This window comes from Coffea arabica, chromosome 8c (assembly GCF_036785885.1).
Source record: "Coffea arabica cultivar ET-39 chromosome 8c, Coffea Arabica ET-39 HiFi, whole genome shotgun sequence".
NCBI lineage: Eukaryota > Viridiplantae > Streptophyta > Magnoliopsida > Gentianales > Rubiaceae > Coffea > Coffea arabica.
In genome coordinates, this window is record NC_092325.1 from 29,773,722 (window position 1) to 29,786,799 (window position 13,078).

General features: G+C 34.7%; 1 protein-coding gene across 1 annotated transcript; it reads right to left on the reverse strand.

Annotated features, from left to right (window-relative positions):
* Positions 1-7,398: 7,398 nt before the first annotated feature.
* LOC113706438 (peptidyl-prolyl cis-trans isomerase FKBP13, chloroplastic) lies at positions 7,399-11,120 on the reverse strand. Its single transcript, XM_027228342.2, has 5 exons — positions 10,717-11,120; positions 9,956-10,048; positions 7,959-8,019; positions 7,808-7,876; positions 7,399-7,680 (listed from the first exon to the last, which is right to left on the reverse strand). The coding sequence occupies exons 1-5, from the start codon at positions 11,089-11,091 to the stop codon at positions 7,616-7,618; spliced, it is 663 nt and encodes a 220-aa protein (XP_027084143.1). The 5' UTR covers positions 11,092-11,120; the 3' UTR covers positions 7,399-7,615.
* Positions 11,121-13,078: the final 1,958 nt, after the last annotated feature.

A 13,078-nucleotide genomic window follows, 5' to 3' on the forward strand; every position in this document is an offset into this window, starting at 1 on the left:
CATTGACAAACATGTGAAAATAACATATATTTTCTATCTCATTATGTTTGAAATCAACGAAAATGGAGCAAATTTCAAATTTTATAGATACCCAAAAGCATATCTTTTAGTAATAAAGGAGTGTCTTTAGGTGATTACTTCAAACCAGTAACCCAACTGTGAATTTCACCTCATCAGTTTCACTAGCGTTGCACCTTTCCTTCGTCTCATCAATTTCTCCCCTCTCCTACTCAAAGCCTTTCCAAGCTGCTGTGCTTCCTGGTTGAAGAATGCATCTTTTGAATCCGTTTTTTCTTTTTGGTTTAAAAAAATTTTTTTTTCTAAATACTGGACCTTTTTTTTTTTTTACGGCAACGATAACATTTATATAACTTAATCTATCCTAATTTAGGGAGAAGGGGAGTCTAAAGAAGTTGTGTATAAGGGAGCTAGTAGGTATAAGAACATACTAAACCAAAGGGATGTTTTGGCGCCTCCTTTGCATTTTTTTCACTGCAGATAAGATTCAAATTCCTGACCTACAGTCCAAAGAGGGACTTTAGTCCCTTTTTGGTGGCCACTGAGCCAAAGCTCAGTGGTTAAATATTGGACCTTCTTGTAAATGCCATTTATGCCTGTTTCCTCATTTTTCACTTTTTTTTTGTGCTTCACTAAACAACACCATTCTTTTAAAGTGGTTGCTAGCTTAATCTGAACCATATGTCAACCAACTTTAATTCCAGACCATGAAATTGTGTCAACTGGAAAGTGCCTCAAATTACAAGGCCCAGGATCCCCACCTTGAAGCCTCTTTCGTACGGGTAGATCCGGGGCCTTCAATCCTCTAGCCCCACGCATGGATTGCAATCACATTTACGTGCAAATGCCGTTAACAAGTAAAGGTAAGTAAATGATGAAACGTGATAAGTCAACCAAAATACCGTGCAAATACCGTTAACAAGGCCAAGAAAAACTTGGTCTAATAGCTGATGTTGGGATACTAAGATTTAGAAGTCGTGAATTTAACCTCTTCATTCCCACTTCGTACTTCTTAATTCTCATCATTTCCCTGCTAGTATGAAAAAACAAAAAAGATTATAGGCCTACTACTATTCTATGCAAAAATACATATTGTGAAAATCTGATTGAAGATAATTCATATTGTGAGGCAAAGATTAATTAGAATTGTCAATTGAGGAACTCAAAATGTCATAAAACTGTGATACAATGTGCCACAACCAACATTAAAATTCCACGGTTCCATCTTAAAGTTCATGTAAACTTTTGAAATCTACTAAACCTAAGAATAAAAAATTGATAAATAACCACATGATCCTCAAGTAATAAAACTCCGAACAAATCTCGTAAAACTTTCTTATAAACCAAAATGATAAGCAAATCTTTAAACGGTTTAAAAAATCCATCACTAAGAATCTTGAAAAGAAAAAAAAAATGCAGAAAACTGTAAACGAAAAGAAACCTTGATATACCTGCAAAAAAAGAAGTTGACAAATACAACAGAAAAACCTTTTCGTATAATCAAGCACGTAAAAGCGCGTGCGCGCGCGCGCACACACACATATATATATATATATATATATATATATATATATATATATATATATATATATATATATGTATTAGATGATAAGGATAAGTTTAGATTCCAAATGCAATTTTAAAAAGATTCCCATAAATACATAAGCGGCTTGTATAGTTTGGACTTTTCGGATGAAGATAAGGGAGCTGCTAGGATGGTGAGATAGAAATATGTTGGCAGAAGTTCATCAAGAATTGAATAGAAACAAAACATTAATGGTGAGAGAAATTTGTGAAAGTGTTCAGTGCGTATAGAAAGACTTGCTGTTTCAGTTAGAACCCAAAACCTCTAATTCCTATTATTCATAACTACTAAGTTAATTATTCATATTGTGTATTTCTGGCACTAAATTATTGTGGTCTTCAAATCACCGCACAGCTTTTGAAGTAGTATACTTTTGATCATTTCGTTCGATTTCGGGGTGAACATTAGTGGACATGTTGCACAGCCTATGTATGAAATCATGTCATACGTGTTTCATTTGATCCCAAAATTGGATTGAATATACAAAAATACATGATATTAAAAGTTGATTTTAAACCAAAAAGATAATTCAATTATTCAAAGTACATGATATATATAGTTTAATAGTAATTTGGTTTTGTGAATCTTTTTCCTTTTTTTTTTGTCAAACTAACCTTCAATATTTTTGTTTGGAACTAGACTATGGAATGTAGGTGGAGGTGAGAGAAGTTGGGTTTAAGCACCATCATATCTTTTACAATTTTAGGACTAAAATTTGTTATACTTGAAAAATTCCCCATTTGCGAATTTTTCATTCCCATATGGATTGTGCTTTTCTACAGAAAAATTTTATTGTTTTCCTTGAATATTCCTTCTACACAATTTCAATCACCTTTTTATTTCACATATATCACATACAAAAAAAAAAAAAAACTATAGTAATTTTTCTCTAAAAACTCCTCAGAAAATACAATCCAAATGGGTAACTTAGATTGTCCATGTCCAGCTCTTATCAATGGCGATTTTGAAAAGGTTTAACTCTCACTTTAGTTTTACTTTCCCTTCTGAATACAGTTAATAGGTATTTTGCCTTCATAGGGATCTGATTTTTGACGTCAAGGATTTTTCTTTTATCACTGCGACTTTTGGACCATGTTTAACTTTTAACAATTCAACTTGCTTCTAATATCATTTTCCCCACTTTTATTTTCTTTTCATACCCTTTACAAACACTTATTTGAATGTATAATTTGCGTCTTTAGCGGAGAAACGAATATTTCTTTTAATAAAGAGTAATTTTGATGAAAAAAGAACAATAGTACTACAACTTTTTGTTAAAAAATTGCAACTAGAACTTATAATCCTAATAGTTATATTGCATGATGCAATAAGATTTTTATTTAATACAAAGTCCTTATATTTCAAATCACGTTGGACGATCAGACGGCTACTGCAGCTACCTCATAAACATAAACTTAGTGGTCTGTAATCCAATTGTTAAGAATGAAAAACAGATCAAGTTTTCTTTTTTTTTTAAAAAAAAAAAAATCTAAAAATAGATCAGGTTTTCAAAATCTAAAAATAAAACTAGACAGTTATAATAGAAATTTGACAAGAAGCTAAAGAAAAGAAGAAACAAAAGGCGAAAAAAATTTGACTGCACGTCTATGATATTTGTAGACTTCTATCCAAAAGATATCCACTAGTAGTTTTCAAGTGCAAATATAAAAATATATGAGTATGCGAGGCTATTGGTCAATTTCTTGCTAAACTTTGACGACAGTAACTGGCGGAATTGTTTTGAGGGGTAAAGCTCCTGTTAATTGCTTTCAAGGACAAAATTGCAACTGGCCCAACTTTTCTGGGGGAATATTGTAATATTGCGTTGACACTAATCCAATTTAAGAGGTCAACAGAAGTTGACCAACTGGAGCAGAGTCTTTCACAATATGTTGGCAACTCAAATGGTTGGGCTACAATGGCTAAATCGTACCATTTTTGCATGTAATTTGAGCAAACCATAAGAGAGGTAAATGTAAATTTACCAAGATTATAAAGGGGTAATTTGGGGATCTTAGAAGAACATTTTGTTGATACATGCAAGTAGCATTTTTAAAATGTGAGGGGGGTATTTGATAAACATTTGGCTATTCAAGGGGTTTGAGTAATAATTTGTTGACGTCACATGGTATGTTTGTAATTTGGCAGAACCCAGGTAATATATCTGCAAATAATCCCCAAAAAAATTATGAAAAAAAGGCTGTTACCTCTTGTGAAATTACAAGGCAGGACTGATCAACCATTTAACATGTTTTCTAGTTCCAGTAAAGTCGGAACTCAATCTCAAAATAGTTATATACCTTAAAAGCTTGATGAGGCCAAATGACATAGTAGTAGAGGACATCGGGCAAAAGAATCCAATAGAAAACATTGGCTGATAGCAAGTTGCCGCTATATGCTTCAAGTGTTTATAAGTTCAATAAGGAAGAGTTGACATTGCACAAGAAATTCTTGTATAGCCTGATAGGAATCAACAAATATAAAGGGAAGAATCATCTTAAGTGCATGCATCCACTGACCAACCAGTCAGAACAAAGAATCTATTGCCTAAATGCTTTGAAAATCAGAATATATGCTGAATTGGAAATAAAATTGTATTTGCTTGGAGTTGCACTTGAACAACAGAGACAGAATATAACACATGTTTGTAATTGAAGCTAGATATATACTTCAATGACCAAATCCAGTTGCCTTATTTCCAAATCTTCAAATTTGAAGCATGCAAGCAGAGGTATTCCAGCAGCAAAATGATAATTCACGTACCAAAACAAAGAAGTTACTCTGAATCAAGGGGGAAAAAAAAAGAGCTGTCTTTATAAGGTGTAGAAGATGTTCAGATGCAGTATATGGTTTGAACCACATCTTTGCCCTTCGAATATGTCATATATCAAGTAAACATTTTGTCCTGCAAAAATTTTGAAGGGATAATTTCAAAAACCTCAAGGCTCAACCTTCCTTGAGGTTTCTAACAGTCTCACTCGCCTCCCTTAAGAGGTTTGCAAAATATCGGTCATCTCCTCTATCGGATTATTGGGCCCCAATTGCGGCATCAATGGTGATAATTTTGATGGAAACACCCTCATAACTTATCATATATTTCGAAGTTATGTTGACATAATTAGTTAAACCGGTAATACAAAGGATTAACTAATTTAATGATAATTTGGATGCAAAATTAATTGCTAATTTTGATATTACAAAAGGACGCCATTTTGGCGCCCTTTTCTGATTGATGTGACATTGGAAGGTGTGCTGTGGTCAATTACATCAACAGAAATATAGCTTCTTCAGCCATATTGAGGAAAGTAGAGATAGAGTTGAGTTGAAGAGGAGATTTGCTCACCACGAAAAAGGTGGAAAATCCAAGGAAATAAGAACATCTCAAGCAAGGTTAGTCTCTAACAAATTTTTGCTGTAAACTCTTTGAAAATTTTATTCTTTGGTTGCAGATGTTAAACATAGTTGTCATTGATCATGTTTTTATATTTATTGGACAAGTGATTAAATTACCTGGTGCATAAAGTGGAAAGAATGACAACAATGCATTTATAGTATGTTTTGTGTGATGTATTTTGTTTTTTGGCTTTATCAAAGTGGATTCTAGTATTTGCAGTTCAGTTCATTAGTACTAGTTTCAATATCATGGAACAAACATGTTTTTCAGGAATGAAAGTTGAGGTAGGGGATGTTGGCAGTGGATGACCATTAGAATAGAAAAGGTGTTAAATTATGACAATATTTTCCTGATCTCTGGTTATAATAGCTATAAATGGTAATGTGTATTCTTGCTTATTCATAAAAATGGTCTATTTGAAACCGGAGGCGTTGGACTGAGCTGGTTTTATATGATTTGTTTCAGACTTGGACACTGTCCTGCATATGCCATATTAAACATTGAATAGGATGGTTGTCCTTTATGCAATCTCTATAATTGTAGGATGGTGACTGGTGGTATTCATGACATTGTTAATGAAGTTAGTGAATTTCATGATTCACCTACATTGCTTGGAAGAAGCCATTTGCATTTGTTTCTAGTTAGTTCAATTGATAACTTCCTTTTTTGCATTTCCTTTAGCTTCATCTGTTGTAGCTTCATTTTGCAGTTATATAGAGGAATAGGCAAGAGTGATATTGCTTTTTACCGTTAGAAGCTGTAGCACAAAGAATTATTGGCTTCTAGCTTCCAAAATGCAATAGCAACCTTGCCTTTCCCATTAGTTTCAAATACACCTTGAACTTTTACTCTTCTTATATGGTTGTGTACTATTCAGCATAAATTAAGTGAGGTGAACGGTTAACAAATTTAGGGGAGGTTTCTGAAATCATCCCAATTTTAAAAACCGGAATTTGAATTTACTGGACTAGAATATAAGTTTCCTGGTTATTGGAATTCAGAGCCAAAATTGTCATGACCCGAGCCCAATGGGTGGCCCAAACAACTTTTAGCTGCACTCCACAAACCCAAAGTGGTTAATCCAAGTCATTTAGTAACCTTTGGACCTAAGCTTATAAACTATTCCTTTTCTTTCCTTTCTTTCGATGTGGGACGGAAGTTGGGATTTCACATTTAAGCTCAGACTCTGGAGGTGGCCCCCATACATCCACTTAGTCATACTCGAACTCTAGAGGTGGCTTCTGTACGTAGCATGCAGTTCCTTACACTTCCTTGCGTGGTTAGAAACATAACACATTGGCCCTATATGTGGCACGCAGTTCTTTGTACTTCCTTGCATAGTCAGAACCATAACACATTAGTCTAGATTCACCTCGTGTGGTCTTGCATAGTCAGAACCATACCACACTACACATTGGCCCCGTACATGGCATGTATTTTGTATTTCCTTGCATAATCAAAACCAAAACACACTAGTCTAGGTTCATCTCGTGTGGTCTTGCGTAGTCAGAACCATACCACACTACACATTGACCCCGTACATGGCATGCATTTCCTTGCACTTTCTTGCATAATTGGAATCATAATATACTAGCCTAGATTCACTTCGTGTGATCTTACATAGTCGGAACCATAGCAAACTACACACTTGTCTTGTACGTAGCATGCAGTTCATTGCACTTCCTTGTGAAGTCGGAACCATAACACACTAGTTTAGGTTCACCTCGAATGGTCTTGCATAGTCAGAACCATACACACTACACATTGGCCCCGTACGTGGCATGCATTTTGTACATCCTTGTGTAGTCGAAAGTATAACATACTAATCTAGGTTCACCTCGTGTGGTCTTGCATAGTCAGAACCATACCACACTACACATTGGCCCGTACATGGCATGCGTTTCCTTGCACTTTCTTGCACAATTGGAATCATAACACATTAGCCTAGATTCACCTCGCGTGATCTTACATGGTCAGAACCATAACAAACTACACACTTGTCTTGTACATGGCACACAGTTCCTTGCACTTCCTTGTGAAATCGAAACTATAACACACTAGTCTATGTTCACCTTGATGGTTTTGCGTAGTCGGAACCATAATACATTAAACTAGGCTCACCCCACGCAATATGTAAGGCCACTCTGATACCATTTGTCATGACCCGGTGCCAAAGACTGGCCCAAGCAACTTTTGGACAAAATTTACAAACCCAAATTTTTTAGTAGCCTTTGGACCCAAGCTAATAACTATTCCTTTCCTTTCCTTTCTTCCAATATGGGATGGGGGTTCGAGTCTCACACATAAAGACTGTTCTAAAGTTTGCCGTAATCATGGAAATATTAGTGCAATTCAATGGAAATTTGAGTAAAAGGATAAGTATTTTATGAATCTCCGTTCATGCACCATGTCAACTGGCTTCAGCGGGTAACTTTTTCATTATTTTCCCCCTAAATTGGAAAATCTTGTAGCAGGATATCTCAGGACCTCCATAACAGAAATAAAGAAGCAAAGTAATATATCATCCTTCATCATCCTTCGAAAACACTTTAAAAGCAGAAAAGATAACAAGTTTCAAAAGATTCTGTGTTGGAGTATGAGCATATACTGCTCATTTGCTAAGCCTTTCCAACGAACTCAACATCAAACAGAAGAACAGAGTTTGGGGGAATAATACAAGTACCTACAAAAATCAAGAAAATAGATCAGAGAATATTCTCCAATATATTATGGAACCATCAATTGCCAATCAGGAATATGCAGGTTCCATGGACTATGCAGCTATTTAGATGGAAGTGATAGTTACTTACCACCTCTACAGCCAGCGCCTCTTGCACCATATGCAAGTTCTGGAGGAATTTTCAGGGTCCTTTTACCTCCTGTATGAGATATTGCTATCAGTGAGTTGTTAGATGATGCTTGATATATTGGACAACAGTACCAGAGTAACTGTATTCATACCAGTCAACATCGGGGGAACCCCATCACCACCTAGAATGCCCTGATCCCAGCCTTTGATTACCTAAATTAACATAGAGAATGGATTTCATGTCAACTAGATGAGCATCAGAAAGGAACATGTTTGTGATCAGCATCCAGTTATTTCTGATAATCAGTAAGACTGTTACATGTGTAAATTCAAAGAGTCACTGACACGAGCAACTAAGGGAGTTTAATAATCTCCTCGGAAAAAAGGGAAGCCAAGATATTCTGGCTGAAAGTTAGCCTCCAGTTATAGTAAAAGGCATCTTAATTTGTTGCCCCTACAAAATCCTGGGGCATGCATTTTGCAGGCCCATAAAATATGTTTATCTTAATCAGTCCCTTGTTACTGATTTGGCAAGAGAACTCAAGGCAAAGGATGTGATAACAAGGTTGATCAACATAGATGAGCTATTTTAGATTGAAAATACTTGAGTGGCATCAAAAGTTGATGTAATACTTAATGTTTTCCAGGAACGACCTAGAGTTGAATGAGTAAATGAAGACTGCAGAGCTTTCAAAGCTAGGACTCTATTGTTATGGTTTTTTGTTTAGAACAGTTTTAAGAACATATTGTAAAAATTAGAGATTGCCATGTTAGATAAAAAAAACCAAAATCACAGTAATTTCTTTTCTTTGTCAATGTGTCCTCAAGTATACTGTATTTATGAGATTACCAGCAAGATAAATACAAGTCTTCCTTAATTGCCATGTTAGATAAAAAAAAACCAAAATCACAGTAATTTCTTTTCTTTGTCAATGTGTCCTCAAGTATACTGTATTTATGAGATTACCAGCAAGATAAATGCAAGTCTTCCTTACCCCATCCCCTCCCTTGTATAATAAGAAAATGCACAATATACAGCTTAATGACATGGTGTCCAAAAATTTTGACTGATAGTTGGGTATTACATTCGGGTATCTCTTATGGATACCATGAAGTGCAGCTCCAGGTCTGTGTCAAAAACAAGTTAGAACTAGTACCACAGCAGTACAGAACCTCACACAACATACAGATGCTGTAGAAGGAAGAGTGGAAGACAAAATGGAAATGCATTTGTCCCTGAATATTAACTCAATTTCCATTTCAGAGTTCAACAGTTTATTCGTTCTGAGTTAAGTCTGCAGTTCAAGTTGAATGAATGGCAGTGTAACTTGGACCTGTTTGCAAACTGATCTGTATGGATTCATAAAATACTGAATACACATCACACCAATTTAACTGAGCAGAAGCTGATTTTAAGTTCAGAATTTAAGTTCGGGTGGCTTTACAATAAACACACCCTCCAAAATTTTATAAGTAGTTCTTCTTTGACACCAATTTATAAGTACATTTTCAGCCTTCTATCTGGCTAGATAATGCTAGGAAACCGGTAGGACTACGTGGCTTAATATATAAAAACTGCAACTTTTTGTTTGAAAAAACTCAAGTGCAACCTCAAGTCCCAATTTAGCTATTGTCATACAGCCATATCACTTGAAGGAAGGACCATGGCTAACCTTCTGCATTTTGTGGTATGATCTCATTTATCAAGAATAACCTAAAACCTCAGTCAAATCTTGATGTAATAAGTGGCCTGAAGGACTCAAGCTGAAAAAGTAGTCGAACCCATAATTGGTTGATTATGTACTTCTAGCAAGTTCATCGGTTATCATAACCTTATCAACCTTTGCTTGTACAAGTTTAGGAGTAGAACATTACCATAACAAGTTATTTGGAAACCAGCAAGCTGAGGACCACGTGGAGCTAGTTCTATCTAAGATCGCTTAAAATGTCCTGGCAGTTTTATATGTTAAGTTAGTTCTGGTTCTCCCTTAGCACTGTTTAAAGTAAGTGGTAGATTCTTAACTAATTTTGCTAATCAATGATAACCACTATAACTAACAGTCAAGTTTTATACTGTTATAAGCATACAATTAAAGAGAAACAGTTCTGTGATCCCCATGACCATCGGAATCTGTGAATATGTACTTACCTCACCAACACCAACACGAAATGTAAGAGGCTTTCCCCGATTGTAACTGCTATCAAAGACTGTCCCATTCACCAATTTCCCTGTGTAATGTGCCTGCATAAATTTCGTTAGTAAGAAACTTGTAGAAAGTTGGTCACATTAACCACTTTAGTGCGTATGGTGCATCATTTTCTCGAAGCATTGGTGATTTGACATGTTACCCCGGCATGAAAGGCATCAACAGCAAAAAATCAATCTCTTCACCGTCTCTTTACTATTTTTATTCACCGAATAGAATTCGATAAAATCATTTTCAACATTCAAGAAATCATCTGTGCAGCATCTAAGCCATTCTGTTCTATTCTTATCAATTGGTTTTAGAGTATTTCTTTACTCTTGTTGAAAACAATTCTTTCAGTACAAGTGGAAAGGAATCAAATTGAGCAGAAAGATTTTAACAATTCTTCAAAACCCTTTTCTTAATTTTCCAAAGGGATTTCTAACTACACTTCCCAACTGGTGTACATTTCCTTTTCTTTGATGAATTAAGGTGACTGGAAATTACAAAATTGATAGTCTAACACTTAAAATCCTCAAAAGCATTCTAAAACACTCACCAATTTTCGAACAATCAACTCAGTCAATTAACAACAACAGATAAGCAGCCAAACTAAGAAACAGAAATAAGAAGATTACTGGGTTCAGAAAACTACCAGTAAAACAGAATTTGACTCTGTACATGACTTTATTGATGGAATATTCATCAACAATCTTGAACTTACCTTAATGAGTTGTCCCTTTTCAGCTTGAGGGCCGTCGCCCGAAACCTTGTCACAGAATGCAAGTCCTGAAGGGGTTTCAGTGAATTCACAGGGGGTGGCTTCTGCAGCAGCAGTTGGTTCCGGCTGTAGGATGAACTCAACCAAACTGAAGCAAAGACCAATGCCAATTGCTCCTCTTCTGCTGCATATACCTGAGCTTATGCTCGGTTCTTTTGAATTTGCATCGAAACTACTGTTTCGGTTGCTCGAAAACTTTATAACAGAAGATTCAGCGTTGCGCAAATTCTGATTGACTACTAATCTGGGAGTGGATGTAAGGATGTAGCGGTTTATGGGAGTGGTGCAAGTCCGAAGGGAAAATGGCATTGAGTTCATTTCCACACATTAGAGATTCTCGTTTTAACGTGATAAGTCATATATGGAAAGTAGTATTTGATGATTTAAGCATGTCACAATTCTTTTTCGTTCTTTTTTTTAAATTATTTTGGGTAAATTCCTTTTACTATTTGTAGTTTAGTATTTTACTATATAACCCCCATATTTTAAAAACTTATATATAAATCTCTCATAGTTTGGGTTAATAATAAAAAATCAAAATCAAACTAATAAATTGATAAATTTACCCTTTCATTACTGCCTTTTTTCTTTCAAACATAAAAATGAAGAAATTGAAATAAAAATAGATAACTAAGAAATAGAAAATACCATTAAAGATTTGGTTTAGAAACCTATAATGATATTGGTAGTCAAAAAAGAATTGGTATTTTTCATTTCTTATTTATTTGTTTTATATTTCTACTTTATCTTTTTTTGTTTCTTATGTATTTATTTTTTATTTCCCCTCTATCTCTTTTGTATTTGGTGAATTTGTCAATTTATTAGTTTGATTTTAGTTTTTTACTATTGATCGTTAGTTTTAACAGAAAAATAATGGTGATACTTCAACCCAAATTGTGAGAAGTTTATATATACATTTTTAAACCATGAGGAGACTATGGGGTAAAGCACTAAACTACAGGGGACTAAAAGATAATTAATCCCTCTCTCTCTCTCTCCCCCTCTCACCCCCTCCCTCCCCCCTTATAAATGGAAGGTTTTGAATCTAGGATTTTTTATTTGCAATTTCTCATACTTTACCACTCATCTCACTCTTTTATCTTTGTATTCGAACTAGTTGTGGGAACTCTATTTGGTAGTAAAATTGATCTGAAGGGAAAGTTTTGGGATTGTTGGATTTAGATGTTGGGGAATAGGGATGTTGTAGATGCTATGATTTTAAAAATTGATTTTGACAACTACTTTTAATCACTATTTTTCTCAAGTTCACCGCTATTTCATCTTTTTATCCCTATATTTTAGACATTTCAACCCCTACTTTTTAGAATTAATCTTTTTTATGCTATCAACATATATATTAATGGGTTTGGATGCATGACATATCATTTCAATTTGAATTGAACATCAAATTTTTGTATATGTAGCATACATTTAGACCCGTTAGTGTATACATTATCAGGGCATGAAAGATTTGTCCTAATTTTTTATACTCTTTTACAAATCTTTAAAACCTTAGTCGATACAAGCAATGATTAAGAGCGTTTTACATATGTTTGTAACTTACAAAATTACAATGTTTGTGATCCTACTAAAATCCTTAGATTTTATGGTGTAAAGACAAATATATTTGGGTTCTTTTTTTTTGCTAATGAACGTAATGATTTGCATATCTGGTAAAAAATGATTTAGGATTAATTATGGTTTACCTCCTAAACTTGCGAAATAATCACATGTACCACTCTAAAGCTTAAGAGCAATGCATTGCCCCATGAAGGCTGATCAAATATTGGAAAAGTAATTTATCTAGGAATGACTAAAATGGCATTGCTGCCTTTCTATTTTTGCTGAAAAAATAAATTCAGATACCTTAGTTGTTTAACATTATAATAAGAGTTAAGAGGAAGGGGTGAGTTGGGTGATACGAGGTGAGAAAATGTAATTGAGATGTTTTGAATTTGATACAAGGTTCGTAATCCTAGGGTTTAGAAGGTTCGCAATCCAGACTGTGTGGGATACGAGTTCATTATGAACCCTAGAATTGAGAGTCTTGAATTGAATTTCAACCCATAATCGAATGATTTAGTGAACCAATGTTAAAGGTAGAAGAGCGCCACAACCAAGGTGTATACTTGATTGATAAGGTAGTTGAATACTCTCAAGTAATTCTCAAGTATTCAAAAGAAACTCTCTTGGACAAGAGAAAAGGTGTTTAACACACAAAATTCTGATATATTCAAACTACTCAAATGATGAAAGTGTTTGGCTATTTATAGCCTTACATGGACTCAAAACCTAATGTAATTTA

Bases quoted from the DNA above. Each gene is read 5' to 3' on its own strand.
- LOC113706438 (XM_027228342.2), bottom strand. From the start codon at position 11,091: ATGAACTCAATGCCATTTTCCCTTCGGACTTGCACCACTCCCATAAAC. The intron at 7,877-7,958 runs GTATGAATACAG...TATCTCATACAG, and splicing joins GGTTCCCCCGATGTTGACTG to GAGGTAAAAGGACCCTGAAA. The intron at 7,681-7,807 runs GTAAGTAACTAT...TGATTTTTGTAG, and splicing joins AGGCGCTGGCTGTAGAGGTG to GTACTTGTATTATTCCCCCA.